The sequence below is a fragment of the Trachypithecus francoisi genome, unplaced genomic scaffold (genome assembly GCF_009764315.1).
Source record: "Trachypithecus francoisi isolate TF-2019V2 unplaced genomic scaffold, Tfra_2.0 Contig00133, whole genome shotgun sequence".
NCBI classification, from domain to species: domain Eukaryota; kingdom Metazoa; phylum Chordata; class Mammalia; order Primates; family Cercopithecidae; genus Trachypithecus; species Trachypithecus francoisi.
In genome coordinates, this window is record NW_022680484.1 from 160,859 (window position 1) to 180,462 (window position 19,604).

At 57.2% G+C, this 19,604-nt stretch overlaps 2 protein-coding genes across 3 annotated transcripts; both read right to left on the reverse strand.

The window, feature by feature from the left end:
• Positions 1-3,012: 3,012 nt before the first annotated feature.
• NAA10 (N-alpha-acetyltransferase 10, NatA catalytic subunit) lies at positions 3,013-8,490 on the reverse strand. 2 transcript variants are annotated; one of them, XM_033177453.1, is made up of 8 exons: positions 8,296-8,490; positions 7,790-7,888; positions 7,352-7,410; positions 5,657-5,702; positions 5,434-5,549; positions 5,189-5,233; positions 3,858-3,942; positions 3,013-3,315 (listed from the first exon to the last, which is right to left on the reverse strand). In XM_033177453.1, the coding sequence occupies exons 1-8, from the start codon at positions 8,314-8,316 to the stop codon at positions 3,079-3,081; spliced, it is 708 nt and encodes a 235-aa protein (XP_033033344.1). In that variant the 5' UTR covers positions 8,317-8,490; the 3' UTR covers positions 3,013-3,078. The 2 variants fall into 2 exon arrangements, with proteins under 2 accessions (XP_033033344.1, XP_033033430.1); XM_033177539.1 differs by having other exon boundaries at positions 3,016-3,315; positions 7,300-7,410; positions 8,296-8,461.
• Positions 8,491-8,673: 183 nt separating this feature from the next.
• RENBP (renin binding protein) lies at positions 8,674-17,883 on the reverse strand. The gene is given in 14 exon segments (XM_033177064.1): positions 8,674-8,816; positions 8,901-8,988; positions 13,269-13,354; positions 13,357-13,399; positions 14,670-14,797; positions 14,800-14,844; positions 15,130-15,211; positions 16,016-16,116; positions 16,119-16,239; positions 16,713-16,885; positions 17,056-17,131; positions 17,240-17,315; positions 17,468-17,577; positions 17,729-17,883. Coding segments are annotated over 14 exon segments (1,287 nt in total). The 5' UTR covers positions 17,768-17,883; the 3' UTR covers positions 8,674-8,697.
• Between the last annotated feature and the right edge of the window lie 1,721 nt (positions 17,884-19,604).

The following is a 19,604-nucleotide window of genomic DNA, read 5'->3' on the forward strand; positions in this document are numbered from 1 at the left end:
CTGCCGGAAGAGACTGCTCTGCCTCCCTTCCCCTGCAGCTGCACCTGCCCGTCATAGGCCTGAGGGGGGCAGCCCCCTCGGAGTGAGGTCTTAGCTACCCCGGGGGCAAGTGTTGGGGCCTCCCTCATCCAGGGGTGGTGGGGCTTTCCTCCACTCTACCACAGGGCAGCAGCTTTTCTCCGGGAAATCGGGAAGGCAGGAGGCAGGCGGCGGTTGACAAGTCAAGCAGACAACTTACTTCAATTTGGTGGGAGGGAAATCCCTGGGGTATAGATGTGGGGAGAGGGGCAAGGCACTTGGGCACCAGGCGTCTGTTCCGAAGGCGGGCCTGCGGGCACTAGTGCAGGGGTACTAGGCGTGTGTTTGCACGCACGTCAGAGTAAGGCTCTGTGCAACTGTGGGCACAAATGACCCTGACCTGCAGATCTGGGGAGGAGAGGCTGTGCGGGTACTTCCTGCCTTTCAACTATGAGCAATTAATTCTCTTGCCCAGAAGGAAAAAAAACACTCCCTCAGCTCCCCGCCCCCTTCTCCGAGTACCAAGGCCCTTCTCGAACACGTCGTCGAGGGTGTCTGCAGGACCTGGGGCTTCAAGGCCTGGGAGCTAGCCAGGCCCAGGCAGGCCCAGGACCTGGACTTCCAGCAGCTGCCCTCGGAAGTACCGATGTTCGCGTCCTCCAGCGAGACTAGAGAGCCTGCGCCCCTGCCCACAGCCGCACCCACACCCCAAACTGCTCCTGGTCGGGAGACTCCCACGTCCCACCTCTGCCTCAGGCCAAGGGGAAGCAGGGACCCCCGCCTCTCACTAGCTGGCCCCAACACACCCTGCACCTCCATCCGAGCCCCGACTGGTCCCCAAAGATCCCTCCACCCAGCAGAGCCAGACACAGGGCTCAGGCAGGCAGGAAAGCCCTCAGTCCGTGCCTTCAAACGCTCTCTTCGCTCCTTTTTTCACTCCAGAGCTATTCCTAGGATGCCCCATTCAGCCCGTGCTTTAGAGCCTGAGTGTTTGGCCCTGGCTTTTAGGGCACTTGTTTGGCATTTAAGGCCCTGAACGCAACTGCCCCCTGCTGCTCGCTCTATCCTTCGCTCCATTGTTCCCCTTCAAAGCATTCAAAAGCCAGGCAGCCCGCAGAAGGCGGGGACCTGTCTGTCCGCAAGGGGACAGAGGGAGCGGCCGACAGGCATCGGGCCCGCCAGGGACGGACGGCAGAGGGCGGGCCGGGTCCCGCGGGCCGGGCAGGGGCGGAAGGAGGGCGCCGCGGACGCCGTGGGAGCCTGGGCCAGCTCCCTTCCACCGGCGCCGGGGCGCGGCCGAACCAGTGCGCAAGCCTGCCCTTCCCCCTGCCCTTCCCCTGCATCCCACGCGCAGAACTCAGAGCCGCCGGACCAATCAGAGCCTGGGAACGAAGCTTGCCGCGGGCTTGCGAACCGGAAGACACTGACGCCAGGCGCGGGGCGGGCCACAGCTCCGCCTCCGGCCCATACAAAAGGAAGCCCACGGCTTACGCCAATCAGTACACAGCCTCGCCGGAGCCGGGAATCGGAGAGCTGCGGGCGGGCGTGCGCAGACGCGCCTTTCCGGCCCCGGCCCCGGCCCCGGCCCCGGCCCCGGCCCCGGCCCCGGCCCCGGCCCCGCCCTGCCGGTCTCCGCTTCCACAGCAGCTGGCTGCCTGCTTGCTGGTCACGTGCGAGGCGCCAGCCAAAGAGAACCGAGCTCCAGGTCGGTTTGGCGAATTTTCAACCTGGCGGAGGAGCAGTGCCACCTGCAGTAGCAGGGTACACAGAGGGCTCAGGAATACAGGGCCCGCCCAGGGACTAGGAACAGCAAGCGATGGCTTTGCAGCCGGAGGGGAGGGAAAGGAAGGGAGGAGACACAGGAGAGCTCGTTACGGTTAGGGTGACTCCATGAAAAACAGGATTTTGATATGTGTGTGTATGTATTTTATTTATTTATTTTGAGACGGGTCTCTGTCCCTGGAGTGTGGTGGCGTGATCAGGGCTCACAGCAACCTCCACCTCCCGGGCTCAAGCGATCCTCCTGCTTAAGCCTCCCGAGTAGCTGGGATTACAGGCGTGCACCACCACCCCCGGATAAGTTTTCTATTTTTAGTAGAGATGGGGTTTCGCCATGCTGCCCAGGCTGGTCTCCAACTCCTGAGTTCAAGTGATCCGCCCACCTTGGCCTCCCAAAGTGCTGTGATTACAGGCATGAGCCACCGCACCCAACAGCCACCCAGTTTTGTATTCTGCATGAAATTATTTTGAGGGAATACATGGCTTTATGTATTTGTGTAACCCCATAGAAACTGTACAACAGACAGGAAACCTAATGTAAACCATGGGCTATAGTTTACAATAACTTATCAGTATTAGCTCATCAACAATAACAAATACACCAATACAAAATGTCAATAGGGGAAACGGGGGGAATTGTACTAAAAATAAATTATTTTCAAATGCAAACTCAGGGAGTAGACTCAAGAGGTATCATGGACTCACTGACCATTAGGGTGGCAGGGAAGGGAGGACTCAAGGACCGTTGACAGGGCGTCTGGCTGGGTCATTACTCAGGACAGCTGTAGGTAAGCCCAATGAGCAGTCAGATGTCCACATCTGGAGCCCACGGGTATGCCGCACAGCTGCTGCAGCCCAAAGCAGGGGTGATTAGGGAGAAAAAAGGTCTGAAGGTGAAGATGGGAGGAGAACTGAAGGCCACCAAGAGTGGGAGTCCTGCTGTTGAGCTTTGGCCTAAGCGGCCCAGGCTTGTGCCACAAAACACATTCAGCGTGGCCAAGCAGACCTCCAAGGCAGGGTCTCTCCCTAAGCCCAGGGCCTCCTTCCCGGGGCCACAGCTGCTGAAGGCCATGAGACTGGGGAGTCCCACCTCCAAAGCTCTTCCCTTCTATTTGGACTGGCAGGATGCTCTGGGTCAGAAGGCTGAGGCTCACCTCCCCACCAGAGGACCTGGAGAAACACACCCTCTAAATGTGCACACGCACACACACGAAGTTCCCCAGTGCCACGGAGCGAATTTATTGTAAAAGCTCGTGGGGTGAGGAAGGGATGGGGCAGGCTCTAGGAGGCCGAGTCGGAGGCCTCTGAGCTGTCCTTGACATCTGTGCTCTCTGTGGTCTCGCTGACCTCGCTGAGGTCCTTGCTGTCCCCACCACTGTCCTCGGCAGCCAGGCCCTTCTCCTCGCGACAGGCCTCTCCTGAGCTCGGAGGTGAGTTGCCTTTGCTCTCCACCTTGTTCTCGATGGCACCCAGCACCACGTGCCTGCCCTTCTCCTTCAGCTCCAGGTGCCGCCTTAGCTGCCACCAGGAACCCAGGGAGAAGCAGGAGGTAAAGAGATGGGGCCTAAGTTTCCAGACAAAGGGAGCCTGGCCCTGTCGCTGGCTGAGGAGAGGGGCATAGTGAGGCAGCAGGGCTAGGCAGGACATGTGGGACTGAGTGGGGACACCTGGCTGGAGCCCCAGTCCACCGCTACCTGGGCTCACTGACTACCATGGAGGCCCCCACGACACAGCGTTGCCCCTTGACCAGCCCTGCCACCTGAGGAGCCTGGGGCAGAACCCTGACTCAGAACTACCTCTGAGCAGGCAGGCCACCCACTGGTCCCTAGGCCTCCCCACTTCCCTTCTAAAAGCCTCCTCCCTCTGCCTCTCCCATCACCCTCCAGGCTGCTAGGCAGATGGCCTCCCCTAAAGCCCAACCTAGGAAACTGAGGTTGACTCCTGGCAACGAACGTAGCCACAAGGGCTGGCATTCAAAGTTGGTCGCAACTCCAGCCACTGTCTCGGGGCTCCCCAATGCAACCCCCGCTTGCCTTGCTTGGCTTCATGCAGGCTCTTACCTCGTCGGCCATCTGAGTGAGGTCTCGCTTCATGGCGTAGGCGTCCTCCCCATCTGCATAGTATTTGGGCTCCACTTCACTGATCCTGGGGGCAGAGGGTAGAGAACAAGGAGGAAGACCCATCCCTGGGAGCCCCTCCTCCACTCCTGGTATCATGGCTACTGGAGCAAGGTGCTATGCTTTCTCCCTGAAGGCTCCTTCCTGAGACAGCAAGTCCAGTGTGACCTGCCCTCTGTTCTCTCCAGCAAAGGCTCCAGGAAACAGCGGCCCGCCCCACCCCTGTCCTGCCCCCATTCTGTGTCCTTAGCCTGGCTACTAAGGATTCATTTCTGTGGTTTCTTGTGAGCTGAAGTCCTGAATTCAGCCTCCCCCTTCCCTCCCTGCCCTGCGTCCTGCCCCTTACTGAGCTGCCTCACAACAGCCATCAGAACCCAGGAAAGACAGTGAGCTCTGTTTAGGGGAGTCATCCCTAGGCAGCACGGGCCCTGCCTGAGCAGCTCAGGGGCCATGCCTGCACTGGGGAGGCATGTGTGCAGACTCGGGTGGCCATGTCCCTGAAAGAGGAGCTGGACTCAATGGCCTAGTCTGGCCCTGCCAGGCCTAAGACATGAGGATTGTTGACTTAGCTATAAAGCAGTTCCCACCAGACATCCTCATCTGGGTCACAGATCCCTCTTGCCAGCATCCAGCCCAGAGGCCACCGCCCTTCCCAACAGTCCCTCCTCTTCATCCCCTACCAAACAGGGGCTGACTGCAGTTAGTGTCCCTCCACAGGCAGCCCACCCCAGCTTCACTTGCAAGCACTTTTTTCCACTGTCTACTGGGCACGCTGACTGCCAGGTTCTCTCTCCTGTGCTAGGCACACGGGGCCTCCCGGTCCTCAGGCAGACCTGCTCCATCCACTAGGCTGCCTGGCGGCCGGTCCTTCCTTCCTGAACGTGCATTCTCCTTGATTCTGCTCTCTCTTGGATTCTTCCAGGTGCTTGGCCATGCTATGATCTGCTCACGCCAGGGACCCACACCTCTTTATTCCCAAACATTACTAAACAGCCCGTGTGCCCTTCACCAGCCTCTGCCATCATGGGCCAGAGCTCCTCCATCACAACACACACAGAGCACGTTTCAGCAGGCAGCTGCTGTCTCCATGCCGGCTTTTCAACCATCAGCCACCGAGTCAATGTGGAGGCATCCTGGCAGCACTGGGGTCCACAGCGTCCTCCCCACATCCGGCCCACCCCTGGCCTAGAAGGCAGCTCAGCCGGTCTCAGGTGCCCTGATGGGCCAGACCTGGGGCCAACCCCAGCCCATGAGAAAACTCGAGATCTACTTACTGAAAGTTGAGGGTGTTGGAATAGAGGTGCAGGGCGGCCCGGTTACTGCAGGGGAACAAGGCACTGCTGAGCTGCACGGACATGGCCAGGGAGGGGTAGCACATCCAGTGCCTGCCCCTCCTCTTGGTCCCTCCTTCACCCCAATCCCACTTCCTGGATCTTCACCAAAAGCCGAGGTACCCCAGGACCCCCGTCAAGGCAGTATCTCTCCCCCTCAATCCCCCTTCCCTCAGCCCGGCTTCCACCTCTTCCTGACATGCAGGGAGACATATTTGGCATTGAAGTTCTCTATCATGGCTCGAGAGGCCTGGTCCATCAGTTTCTGAGCCAGACCGAGGCGCCGGTGGGAACGCTTCACAGCCTGGTAGGAGAAGAGCAGAGAGGGGGTGAAGGACTGGGACCTTGAGGGTTGCCTCAACTGACCCCCACTTCCACCCCCACCAGAGAGCCTGGGTGAACCTTACATACCAATGAAGTGATATGTCCATGGGGCACATCATCTGGGTCCTCTTCCCTGGAGAGGGAGAAAGGAGAGGCTGCAAAGGAGCTCAGTGTAGGCACAGCCACCCCCACCCCCCTGCCATCTGTAAAGTGAATATGCAAATTCTAGGCTGGCCCTACAGCCCCCTAAGACCCCAGCTGGGGGAGAGTCAGGAGCCTCTTGGATCAGAGCAGCCGATCCTGCCACCCTCTGCTGCCTGAAAACCCCATGCCTGCCAGGTATGCGGCACACGCCTATAGTTCCAGCTACTCAGCCAGCCGGGTCAAGAGGACTGCTTGAGCCCAGGAGTTCGAGACCAGCCTGGACAACACTTTTTTTGTCTCTACAAAAAAAAAAAATCAAAAAATTAGCTGGGTGTGGTGGCGTATGCCTGTGGTCTCAGCTACTTGGGAGGCAGAGGTGAGAGGATCACTTGAGCCTGGGAGGTTGAGGCTGCAGTGAGCCATGATCATGCCACTGCACTCCAGCCTGGGCAACAGAGCAAGACCCTATAAAAAAAGAAATGAGCTGTCAACCCACGCAAAGACAAGGCAGAAGCTTAAATGTGCACTACTAGGTGAAAAAAAGCCAGCCTGAAAAGGCTGTATACGGTATGATTCCAACTCTATGACATCCAGGAAAAGGCAAAAACTATGCAGACAGTAAAAAATCAGTGGTTGCCAGGGGTTAAGGAGAGGAAGGGATAAATGCGTGGAACACAGTGAAACTATCCTGTGATAATATAAAGGGGACACATATTATTTGGTCAAAACCATGGGGCTTACAACACAAAGAGAAGTGCAGGGGGGTTAATATTTTTTTTTTTTTGAGACGGAGTCTCGCTCTGTCCTCCAGGCTGGAGTGCAGTGGCGCGATCTCGGCTCACTACAAGCTCCGCCTCCCTGGTTCACGCCATTCTCCTGCCTCAGCCTCCCGAGTAGCTGGGACTACAGGCGCCCGCCACCACGCCCGGCTAATTTTTTTTTGTATTTTTAGTAGAGACAGGTTTCACCATGTTCGCCAGGATGGTCTCGATCTCCTGACCTCGTGATCTGCCTGCCTCGGCCTCCCCAAGTGCTGGGATTACAGGCGTGAGCCACCGCGCCCGGCCTAGTTAATATTAATATATTGGCTGGGTGCAGTGGCTAATGCCTGTGATACTAGCACTTTGGAGGCCAAGGTGGGTGGAACACCTGAGGTCAGGAGTTCGAGACCAGCCTGCCAACATAGTGAAACCCCATCTCTACTAAAAAAATTAAAAAATTAGCCAGGTGTGGTGTCACATGCCTGTAATCCCAACTACTAGGAAGGCTGAGGCAGGAGAATCACTTGAACCCAGGAGGTGGAGCTTGCAGTGAGCCGAGATCACGCCACTGCACTCCAGCCTGGGCAACAGAGCAAGACTCCGTCTCAAAAAATAAAAAATAAATAATAATAATAGTAATATATCACATTAGTTTATCACTTGTCACAAGTGGACCACACAAATCCAACAAGCTACTAATAGAGGAAACTGACAGGGAGGGAATGCTGAGGGTTCTATGGAACTCCATGTCCTTTCTGTTCAATTTTTCTATAAACTTTCAACTGTACTGAAAAGAAAGAGCCTATTCATTTTTTTAAAGCCCACAGAGGCATCCACCAGACACGTGTAGCTTCTCTCTTCCTCCTTGGTGACTCACATTTTGGCCAGGACATACCCCACAATCTTCCCATTCTCGTCCTCAGCAATGTAAGAGAGCTGGTGACAGAGAGGAAAAGGGAGTGAGAAAACTTCATGTCGGAGCTGGAGGAGCCCTTTAGAGGGACACAAGCTGGACAAGTGGCCAGTTGTGTGATGGCTCATGACCTCCAGGCTGGGTGACTTGGTCTCCCCCGCGTCACATCGTGCCCTGCCCATGCCCAGAAAGAAGACGCAAAGTGGGGATCCTGCCCCTATTCTCTGCTCCCTTCAGGCGCCTTCTTTTCCTTTGCCCCTGCCTGCCAGCTGAAAACACTAGGGACGTCACCAACCATACAGCCCCCTGGGCTCTGACAGACTTGTCCACTCCCTCCAAGATGGCCCGACTGGATTTTCCTCGGCCTGGTTTCCCCCAAGCCCAAATTCAGAAGCTGCCCACCTGGGGCCAGGAAAGGCCATGGTAAAAGTAGTATTTCATCTGGTAGTTCTCGGGCAGGCAGAGGAGGTTGCAGTGCTGCATGTTCATTAGGTCCTCTGGCTGCAGGGAAGGAGGGCAGTGGAACTCGCTCAGTCCAAGGCGGCGGTGACCACGGGTGAGAAGTCTGCTCCCCGTCGGTCTGCTCGGCCCCCCTCCCTCGGGGCTGAGCAGGCGCTGTGACGATCTGACTTTGCACAACGCCCGGAGTACAGGAACAGGAGTGGGCGCCCGGAGGTCCCCGGAGCCCACCCAACGCAGGCCCGACATCACGCAAACAGGAGGGAATCGCAGCCCCGGCCCCGCGCCCCGGCCTCTTCGGCAGGCTGGGCCAGCCCCATAGGTCCAGCGGTCGCAGGCACACGCAGGGCCACCGGGCCAGGCTCGGCCAGGGCCCTCGGGAGCATGCGCAGCAGCCACCGGGCCCGGCGCCCACGCGGCGCGGACAGCCTACCGCCCCGGGCGCTCACCCTCGCATTGCGGATGTTCATAACGGCGGCGGGGCTCGCGGGTCCCAGCGGATCGTGAAGGCGCAGTCAGCTGCCGCCGCGCTCCGAAGCGACGCCGGGACGGCCGGGGCTGGGACCGGGGCTAGGCTCGCTGGGCGGTGGCGGAAGGGGCGGTGCGCGCCGGGCCGGCCACCGGCCGGAAGTGCACGGCCGCCGGGCCCGTCCTCCCGGCCGCTTGGCCAATGCGCGGGAGAGGCCAGCGCGCGGGGCGGGCCAATGCGCGCAGCCGGTCAGCGCGGGGCGGGCCTGGGGGCGGGGCGGGCGCTGCCCCGGAGCTGGAGCAGGCCCCTCCCTCGGCGCCGCAGCCCCAGTCCCGCGAGCCCACAGACGCGCGCACAGCCGCAGGTGGAGCAGACTCAGCCTTTATTCCGCGCCTCGACGGGCGGGGGTGGGGACGGGCGTGGGGGTGGGGGCGGGGCGGCTCAGCAGGGCGCCCAGCATCTCCTCGCACATGGCTAGGCACCGCGGCACGTGGAAGCAGCCTGCGGGTGGAGGCGGGCAGGTAGTGAGGGCCGGGGGCAGCCGAGAGGCGCAACCCCTGCGGCCCCGCCCTGTCCCCCACTCACCTTTGAAAGGACCTCCCTTGATGGAGAGGGCCACCTTGCCCTCTCGGCTCAGGTAGCCAAACCATTCCCCGTACTCGGGATCTCGAAACTGGAATAACAGAGACAGTGACAGCTAGCGCCTGCAGGACCCGCCCAGATGCCACTGCATCGCTACCAGGGGTCAGATCCTGGGTTGATCCCAGGTAACGTGGCTCCAGAACCAGCGATGTGAACCGCGACACTGCGTCCTCCACAAAGATGAAAGCAGGGGTGGGCGCAGCAAGCAGGCTACAACTATATAACCGACTGGGCAAGGGGACGAGACACTGCTAGATGGAATGAAAGAATCCTGCCCTGGGATGTAGAAACGTTCTCTATCAAGCCAGGCGCTGTGGTTCGCGCCTGAAATCCAGCACTTTGGTAGGCCGAGGCGGGCGGATCACCTGAGGTCAGGAGTTCAAGATCAGCCTGGACAACATAGTGAAACCTCATCTCTACTGAAAACACAAAATTAGCTGGGCGTGGTGGCGCACCTGTAATCCCAGCTACTCGGGAGGCTGAAGCGGGAGAATCGCTTGAACACAGGAGGCGGAGGTTGCAGTGAGCCGAGATCACGCCATTGGGCTCCAGCCTGGGTGACAGAGTGAGACTCCATCTCAAAGAAAGAAAGAAAGGAAAGAAAGAAAAGAAAAGAAAGAGAGGAAGAAAGAGAAAGGTTCTCTATCGTGATTGTAGTGGTGGTTACGTTGATTTAAAGAAACAAAGAACCCTGATGGAGGCAACGACCTGTCACGAAACTCTTAAGAAGTGACTCCCTTGGAGATCCCGTTCCCAGCTTCACAGGCCTGTCTTCCAGTAGATGTACAATCTCATCTGACTCCTGTCCTGGCTCACCATTGGCCAAATGCATCTCGTCCTCCCTCTGCCCCTGCCAGTGCCCATTCCACTCTCTTCCTTCTCTCTCCACTAGCATTCCATGGGGCACCTGTCTCAGGGAGGCTTGTCAGTTCAGCCTCTTCTCAAAAGGATCATGGAATCAATTACATTGAAGTCCAGTATGAAAATGTCTCTTTAAATGGTGGCCCATAAGAGTTGGTGTATTGTTCTTCGTAGGAAGTAAAACTAGTCCTGGACCGGGCACAGTGGCTCATGCCTGTAATCCCAGCACTTGGGAGGCCGAGGCGGGAGGATCACTTGAGTCCAGGAGTTTCAGACCAGCCTGGGCAACAAAGTGAGACCCCATCTATACAAAAAAAAAATTAAAGAATTAGCTGGGTGTGATGGTACACAGCTGTAGTCCCAGCTACCTAGGCGGCTGAGGTGGGAGGATCGCTTGAGCCCAGGAGGTTGAGGCTGCAGTGAGCCTCTCAGTCTGGGCGATAGAGACCCTGTCTCAAAAAAATAAAAATAAATAATTAATAAATAATACTAGTTCTGTGTGTATTCATTCTATCTTTTGAGTTACATTGTTCAAGTCCTTACTTATTTTTTGACTACTTGACATGACACAGGAAGGTAAAGAAGAATTTCCCTCAATGTCTGGATTTTTGCCTTCTGTATTCTGTTATGTTGGTTGATGCATAATGACTTACCTGGTTTTTTTTTTTGTTTGTTGGTTGGTTTTTTGGTATTTATTTATTTATTTTATTTATTTATTTTTTTTTGAGACAGAGTCTCGCTCTGTCGCCCGGGCTGAAGTGCAGTGGCCGGATCTCAGCTCACTGCAAGCTCCGCCTCCTGGGTTTACACCATTCTCCTGCCTCAGCCTCCCGAGTAGCTGGGACTACAGGCGCCCGCCACCTCGCCCGGCTAGCTTTTTGTATTTTTTTAGTAGAGACGGAGTTTCACTGTGTTAGCCAGGATGGTCTCGGTCTCCTGACCTCGTGATCCGCCTGTCTCGGCCTCCTGAGGTGCTGGGATTACAGGCTTGAGCCACCGCGCCCGGCTGGTTTTTGTTTTTTTTAAGACAGAGTTTCGCTCTTGTCGCCCAGACTGGAGTGCAGTGGCGTGATATCAGCTCACCAACCTTCACCTCCCAGGTTCCAGTGATTCTCCTGCTTCAGCCTCCTGAGTAGCTGGGATTACAAGCACCTGCCACCACGCCTGGCTAATTTTCTGTATTTTTAGTAGAGATGGGGTTTCACCACGTCAGCCAGGCTGTTCTCGAACTCCTGACCTCAAGTGATCCGCCTGCCTCGGCCTTTCAAAGTGCTGGAATGATGGGAGTGAGCCAAGGCACCCAGCCCATTTTTGTATGTTTAGTAGAGACGGGGTTTCGCCATGTTGGCCAGGCTGGTCCAGAACTCCTGACCTCAGGTGATCCACCCGCCTCCGTCTCCTAAAGTGCTGAGATTACAGGTGTGAGTCACCATGCCCAGCCGATTTACCTGTTAATCATAGCTTTTGTAATTGTTTAATGCCATCTATATCTTATTATTTCATTTTTTAGTTATAACTGGTAGCCCCTAATACATACTCTATGAATGCATTAAATATTAAGATATAGCTGCAGGTCTAACAACCCTGGTGGTTTGGAAGTAGTGATGAGCATATGTGATACTTGCAGATGTCTCTCTAACTGCAATGCAATATAAACACATCTGGGATTTCTATCGGTGACAAAGCCAGGCACTTCTATTACCAATGTGGTTCACTGCCTCCACTCATAATGGAAGCAAATGCTAGTTTCCGTTAGAGGTTAGTACAAATACAGATGTGATTCTCCGCCCCCGGTTTCAAAGCCCACACACCCCAGAATAAGATCCCCTGCTATAGTCCTCCCAGTACCAGGGTTTACCAGTGGAGTCGGAGTCATGGCTTTAGAAACACATGATGAATCTTCATTCATTCACCACCCAGGCCTTGCCACCACTGGGTGCCATGTCCTTTCCTGCATTCAGCAGCTCGAGGTGCCTCCTGAGCAGCAGTCAGGACAGCTTATCACTCTGCTTCTAGCACTTGGGCCTCAGGGGGCCCCTGGTTTGGTCTTCTTCCTACATCACCACTGATTCCTGTCTCCTTTGCTGGGCCTCCATTTCCCTTTTTGCCTCATAGATCTCAGCAGCGTCTGTACTCTTTTTTTTTTTTTTTGAGACCAAGTCTTGCTGTTGTTCCCCAGGCTGGAGTGCGCAATGGTGCGATCTCGGCTCACTGCAACCTCTGCCTCCTGGGTTCAAGCGATTCTCCTGCCTCAGCCTCCCAAGTAGCTGGGATTACAGGCGCCTGCCACCACGCTTGGATAATTTTTGTATTTTTAGTAGAGATGGGGTTTCACCATGTTGGCCAGACTGGTCTTGAACTCCTGACTTCAGGTGATCTGCCCGCCTCAGTCTCCCAAAGTGCAGGGATTACAGGCATGAGGCACCACGCCCGGCCTTTTTTTTTTTTTTTTTTTTTTGAGACATAGTCTTGCTCCGTTGCCCAGCTCAGGCTGGAGTGCAGTGGTGTGATCATAACTCACTGCAGCCTCAAACTCCTGGGCTTAAACCGTCCTCCTGCCTCAGCCTCCTGAGTAGCTAGGAGTACAGGTGTGCATCACACTCAGCTAATTTTAAAAAATTTTTTGTAGAGACCAGGTCTCACTATGTTGCCCAGACTGGTTTTGAACTCCTGGGTTCAAGTGATCCTCCTGCCTCATCCTCCCAAAGTGCTAGGATTATAGGCATGAGCCACTGTGCCAGGCAGCATCTACATTGTTATGATATTGAAAACATTCATGGTGAATCCAGATCTCTCCATCTGAACTAGAGACTCAGGAATCCCACTGCTGCTCCACCAGACTCTGAACCCTCTGTCCCCACCAGTTCCCACCTGGGCCAGCCCTCACTGACTGGGATGACAGCTACAGCTTCCTCTGCTGTCCCAGTTTCTGCCCTATACCCTACAGGCTTCCCCCATAACACCCTCCCCCTCCAAGCCCCAGGACCCAGGTAACAGTGGAATCAGACCAGGCGGCTGGAGTCCGTCCCTTGCCCACTCTGCCTTTATCCTTCCAGGCTGCCAGGCCCCCCTGCTGTGCCACATGCCCAGACTCCCAGTCCCTCAGACACACCCCTGATTGACTTGGCCCCTGTTCAGTGCTTCCCCGTTGCCACCCCATAGGAAAGAGCCCCCCACAACCCTCTCCAGTGGTATTATTCCCACAGCTGTCACTCTCACCACCACCTAGGTCTGCTTGCTAACAGTCTGCTCTCCCGGCCCCCACCACCAAAATTCGAGCTCTAGGAGGACAGGGGCTTCTTTGTTGACTGAACGAACAGCACTGGGGCTCCAGAAACTCTCAGACCACTGAGCGACTGTGCTCAGCAAGGGGGCAAGAGCACAGCCTGGCCAGACTCCCCCCATTACCCCACTCAGCCGCTCTAGAGGGGACAAGGAGGCAGCACTCACCTGGCGGAAGGTGTACTCAGCCACTTGGTAGAAGAGGCGCAGCAGCACAGGGTCGCCACTCTCACTGTAACCCATGAGGAAGGCATCATGGCTTCGCTGTGTGGCCACCAGAGCTTCATGGCCCACTCCAGCTGAGGGGAGAGCAGGGGCATGCATCTCAGCAGGACATTCCCCTCCCCAGCTTTCCAGACCTGGCTGTGTCTCCATTGACCCAAGCTACTGGAGGTGAATTGTGGGACATCTTTGGAGGTTCTGCAGGACCCCTCCCAGTGACATCAGCTTCCTGACCGGTAGACACCAGGGCTCCAGACGAGCATCAGCATTTCACCAGCTCCCTGGTGGCCTCCATATGACATGGGACTGGGGAGCACTGCTGTCAGCGGTGTGTGAACCAGAGCAACTCCATCTTAAATAGGAGCTGGGTCAAATGAAGCTGAAACCTACTGGGCTGCGTTCCCAGACGGTTGAGGCATTCCTAAGCCACAGGACGAGATAGGAGGTCGGCACCAAATACAGGTCATAAAGACCTTGCTGATAAAACAGGTTGCAGTAAAGGAGCCGGCCAAAACCCACCAAAACCAAGGTGGCCATGAGAGTGACCTCTGGTGGTCCTCACTGCTATACTCCCACTAATGCCATGACAGTTTACAAATGCCATGGTGACATCAGGAAGTTACTCTATATGGTCTAAAAAGGGTAGGCATGAATAATCCCCCCCTGGTTTAGCATATCATCAATAAATAACCATAAAAATGGGCAACCAGCCGGGTGCGGTGGCTCTCACCTGTAATCCCAGCACTTTGGGAGGACGAGGTGGGCGGATCACCTGAGGTCGGGAGTTCGAGACCAGCCTAACCAACATGGAGAAACCCTGTCTCTACTAAAAATACAAATTAGCCGGGCATGGTGGCCCATGCCCGTAATCCTAGCTACTCGGGAAGCTAGGGCGGGAGAATCCCTTGAACCCGGGAAGCAGAGGTTGCGGTGAGCCGAGATGGCGCCATTGCACTCCAGCTCGGGCAACAAGAACAAAACTCCACCTCAAATAAATAAATAAAATAAAATAAAATAAAAATAAAAATAAAAAAATAAAAAGGCAACCAGCAGCCCTCAGGGCTGCTCTGCCTGTGGAGTAACCATTCTTTTATTCCTTTACTTTCTTAATAAACTTGCTTTCACTTTGCACTGCAGACTCGCCCTGAATTCTTTCTTGCGCAAAATCCAAGAACCCTCTTCTGGGGTCTGGATCACAACCCCTTTCCTGTAACACTGGCACAGAAGCTGAGAGCAGGCCTCTAGGTTCCAATCCAGCCCCAGGTTACCCTCTAGAGAAGCACCCCCTCCCCAGGCAGAAAGCCTTAGATCAGCATGTGTCACACATGGCCCTGGGCACTCTCCCACCTGGGTGGGGCAGAAGTCATCAGCATCCTGGAAGTAAAAGAGGCCTCCATGGTCAGGGTCCCATCCAGAGCGGAAGGGCAACAACAGGAACTTGTCAACCACGTGGGCTAGAAGTTCAGGGTCGCCTTCCGAATGCAATGACGGAGCAGAAACCAGCCGGCTTCCAGCGCGTGGCCTGGGGAGGGTTGGAGTACGGAAGAGCGGGGTTGGGTTGAGGGAGGGGACAGAGGGAGCAAAAGCCCTTGGCACCTCTCTGCTCCCTCCCTAACAGTGAGCAAGGCTCTGAGCTCCCTGGCCCTGGAAGCCTGCTCCTCTGCAGAAACCCCAGCCTCCGGAAGCCCGTCCTCTCTCCTCTGCCTCCTCAAGGCGTCCCCCCAGGCACTCCCACATCTGAAGCCCAGAACGCGAGGCTCAGTGTTCCCTTCCTCCTGGGTGGCCCCCAGCCTACCCTGCCCCTCACCTGGGTTCTGCTGTCTCCCCAGGCAGCCAGAAAGTTCCTTGCCATCCTCTGACACATTCTCCAGCACAGCTTGTCCATCCCTCTACGGGGAAGGAGCAGAAGAGAGTGTTGCCTCCAGCCCTTTCACTCACCCAGCCACCCAACTAGAAAGACCTAGCCCCAGAAATCCCTTCCTCCCTCCCTCTCACCCAGCCCCTGGACCTGCTGGCTTGGGTGGGCCAGGCTCAGAGGGCCATTTGAGGAGGGGCTGATTCACTCCCTTGGGCCTAGCAAGTTGTTTTTTCATTTTTTAGACAGAGTCTTGCTCTGTCACCCAGGCTGGAGTGCAGAGGCCGCAATCTCGATTCACTACAACCTCCACCTCCTGGGTTCATGTAATTCTCCTGCCTCAGCCTCCCTAGTAGCTGGGATTACAGGCATGCACCAGCACGCCCAGCTAATTTTTGTATTTTTAGTAGAGACGGGGTTTCACTATGTTGGCCAGGCTGGTCTCGAACTCCTGACCTCAAGTGATCCTCCCGCCTCAGCCTCCCAAAGTGCTGGGATTACAGCCAGGAGCCACCGAGTCCAGCCAGGGCCTAGGAAGTTGTAATCCTCGCTTCTGGCCTGATCCTCTCCAGCAGAGGAGGGTGAAACATTGAATGGGGACAGACGGTGGGTTTCACGGCCCAGAGGCCTGGAAGGGACTTGGGTGGGGCAGGGGTCTCCTTCTGTCAGGCCTTGCCTGGGGCTCCACACCCTCCCACCAGCCTTCAGGCCCTCCACCTTCCCCAGGTGGGGACCTCCCCGAATCTCTGTCTCTCCAGGTGTGTCAAGCCCCAGGGCACCCAGGGGAGTGGGGGAGTGGAGGGCCTCCCACCACCCCAGCTCCCCAGGCATCCCCCACCTGCACGTGCTGCAGAATCCTCCGGGCGCACCAGTCCCCCAGCTCTGTGTATTTGCCTGCCAGCTCCTCATCTGCCTCCCCAAGCTGCTCTACCAGGTTCACAGCATCATGGGCACTGCCATGGGCTCCGCAGTCGGGGCCCCCTGGAGCTGGGGCCGGCCCAGTCCCGACGCGTCCTCCCGCACCCAGTGGACGATCTGATCCATCATCTCCACCGCTTCTGTCTGGGAGTACAGGAGGCGAGGGGAGGCCCAGGCTGAGGCTACATCCTGTCCCATCCCCCAGGACACAGCCCTGGGATGGGAGAGTCAATTCCTCTCCTGAACCCCAGAGACCCTTCACCCAGGGCCTACTCGGGGCCTGGCACCTGGTATCCAGTAGGGACCAGGCAGATCCGTGCACTCTGCCTTGGGGGCTCCCAGTCTGGGGTGCAGTCCCTTCCAGGCGGTGGGGTCAAGGTCTGGAAGCACAGGGAGCCCAGGGAGGAGGGAGGGGCCTCTTCCCCGTTGGGGGCAGGGCATGGATAGGGCCCTCTCTGTCTGCGCCCCCGTGGGGTTAAGGCAGCGTTCAGAGGTGAAGGGGACTTGGCCCACAGATGGGTCCATGGGAGTGGACTTGCGTAGTGAGTGGGAATGCATCAGGTGGCCATGGCAGGGTCCCAGGGTGGGGTCTTTAGGGGCACCGTCCTCTCACACACCTGGTACCGCACTTCCCCTGTGGCCCTCCACAGCTCGTTCATGGCCATGGTGTAGAAACACTCGCTGAAGATGGTCCGCTGCACCTTGACCGGGCGGCCATCCCGAGTCAGCACAAAGGCACACTTCTTGCCGGGAGGTGCCAGCCGGGCATAACGCAGCAAGAACTCACCACCTGGAGGTTGGGGGGTTGGCATGCCAGGAGTAAGGCCAGGACGCCCCGCACACACCACCCTTGAGCCTCCCCAGTCCATCCCTGCTTCTAGACCCCTCTAGGAACTCCGCACATGTGCCCTGTTGAGTAAACGTGGACAGAGTCACTGGGAGATGGGCAGAAGGGAGCACCTGCTTTTGCTGCATTCAGAAGCTGAGAGTGGTGGAAGCGCTGGAAAGTGCGGTACAGGCGACAATACATCCACACCTGCGGTACGGGAGGGAACGTGGCCTAAGCGGCCGGCTGGGGTGAGGTGGGGAGACCTTTGAGGCAATGGGCCGTGTGCCTGAAGCTTCCAGGCTGGGAACACCGTACCTGCCTCCCCTGCAGCCACACGTACTTGAGGTCATCATACACCCGTCCCTCGCGGCTAAGGCACGTGAAGAAACCCCTGTGGGAACGCGGGATTAGCAAAGTTTGGAAGGGGCCTTGCCAGCCCCTCCTGCCTCTCCGGGGTCAGCAAATCTGTGAGGTGCCTGAGAGTGAGGTGGGGCCTCAGGAAGGGCAAAAACCCTGCCGAGGACTCCAGAAGCCTCCGAGTACCCGTGCTCCTGGTCGTGGGAGTGCTCCATCCAGAACGCCACCACACGGTCCAGCTCCTGCCCCACGCGCTCCTTCCAGGCCTGCAGAGTCTCTCGCTCTTTCTCCATGTCCTAGGGAACTGGGGCTTGAAGGCGCAGCCCCCGCATGGGACCTAGGCCCCCCAGCCTCGGGAACCAGCCCTCGGGGATCCCCCCACCTCTGCACGGGGCTTCAGACGTCACCATCCCCGGGACCCTCCAAGGCAGGACTCCCTGCACGCACCCCACCACTGGCCTGCCGCTCTCGGAGACCCTTGCTCATCCCTCCCTCTCCTCTAGGAAGCCAGACAGAGTCGGTCGCGGTCCCGTGACTGTCACTCAGCTGACAGAGCCGCGCCCGGCTCACCCGCCCCCTCCTCTTCAGGTTCCGCTGGGCCTGGGGGCGGGGCTTTGAGGCCCCGCCCCCGCGCTTGTTCCTGCCGCGACCCTCCCCTAGAATGGGCCAGTCCCGCCAGGGCCCCTGCTGGTGCCCTGGTCTCAAGATCCTGCTTGGTGGGAAAAGCTGGGATGGCCGGACGGTCTGGGATGAGGGGGAAGGGAAACGGGGCTGCCACCCACCCCGCCCTACACCAGCTACCTTTAAGGGAGCCCTGAGAGGGGCCCTAATGTGCCCTTCTATGTGCCCCCTAATGTGTCAGGGCCCAGGCAGGGCGGCTGAGGGCCTTGGCCCTACCAAGCCTGTAGGGCAGGGGTGCAGCAGGACAGGGAACAGCTAGTGGGCCTGAATGCAGGTCCCTCTGACCTGTCACCACATAGGGTAGACAAGAGGCAAGTTCTTTTTTCTTTTCTTTTTTTTTTTTTTTTTTTTGATAGTGTCCTGTCGCCCAGGCAGCTCACTGCAGCCTCGACCTGCCAGGCTCAAGCGATCTTCCCACTCAGCCCCTGAGTAGCTGGGACCACAGTTGTGTGCCACCACGCCTGGCTAATTTTTGTATTTTTAGTGGAGACAGGGTTTTGCAATGTTGCCCAGGCTCGTCTCGAACTCCTAAGCTCAAGCGATCCTCCTGCCTCAGCCACCCAAAGTGCTGGGATTACAGGCATGAGCCACCGCACCCAGCCTAGCAAGTCCTCTCTTTTGAATCAGTTTGTCACCAACTACCTCAATAGTCAGTAATGGGCAGCCATTGGTGCTGACTTCTTTTTTCTGAGATGGAGTCTTGCTCTGTCACCCAGGCTGGAGTGCAGTGGCACAATCTTGGCTCACTGCAACCTCTGCTTCCCGGGTTTAATCAATTCTCCTGCCTCAGCCTCTGGAGTAGCTGGGATTACAGACGCCTGCCAGCACACCCGGCTTTTTGTTTTTTTGTATTTTTGGTAGAGACAGGTTTTCACCATATTGGCCAGGCTGGTCTCAAATTCCTGACCTTGTGATCCACCTGCCTCGGCCTCCCAAAGTGCTGGGATTACAGGTGTGAGCCTCCGCACCCGGCCTCGGCACTGACTTCTTTACACAAGTGACACAGCTCTAAGGCCAGACAGTAACTGCAGGTGAGCCCACACCCCCCGTCTCTGGGCCTGTTTTCCAGCTGCCCAGATCTGTCTGTAGCTCTATGACTGACCCGACGATGCTACAAGGCAGCTGGGCTGAGCTGTTCCCTACCTTCCAGGCCAACAGCCCACAGAATGCTTCCAGCCTTTGGGCGTGGTGCTGCACGGCTGCTCTTTGATGCCACAGTGACTGTCTCAGGCCCTGCTGCAGGCTGACCCACCCAACCCCAAACAGTTCCCCTTCAGCGTGCTTGGTAATGAGGCTGACGCCCCTGGCAGCTGGGGAGGCATCCTCTGTGTGCCCACACCCACCCTCAGCCTTGGCCCATGCTCAGGGGATGAGCTTTGTGTCCAGCCGGGCTGTATCTACCTGCCCTGCTCACAGGCCTGTCATGTTCATGTCCAGCCTCCCTCCTGCCTCCCCAGGCTGAGTGGTGCCCTCAGACGGAAACTTGGTATTTTCAGATAAACACCAGAGGCATGACTGATGTGGCCCTTGCCTTCTGGAGTGTGATGCAGCCGCAGTGAGACAGGTGAGCTGAAGGAAGGCAGAGGGTGGGTATGCCCGCAGGTGCCAGCTACCGGAGTGGGGTAGGAAGAACCCTTGTACC

Bases quoted from the DNA above. Each gene is read 5' to 3' on its own strand.
- NAA10 (XM_033177453.1), bottom strand. From the start codon at position 8,316: ATGAACATCCGCAATGCGAGG. The intron at 5,550-5,656 runs GTATGTAAGGTT...TTCTCCTACCAG, and splicing joins ATGGACATATCACTTCATTG to GCTGTGAAGCGTTCCCACCG. The intron at 3,943-5,188 runs GTAAGTAGATCT...CTCTGCCCCCAG, and splicing joins TCCAACACCCTCAACTTTCA to GATCAGTGAAGTGGAGCCCA.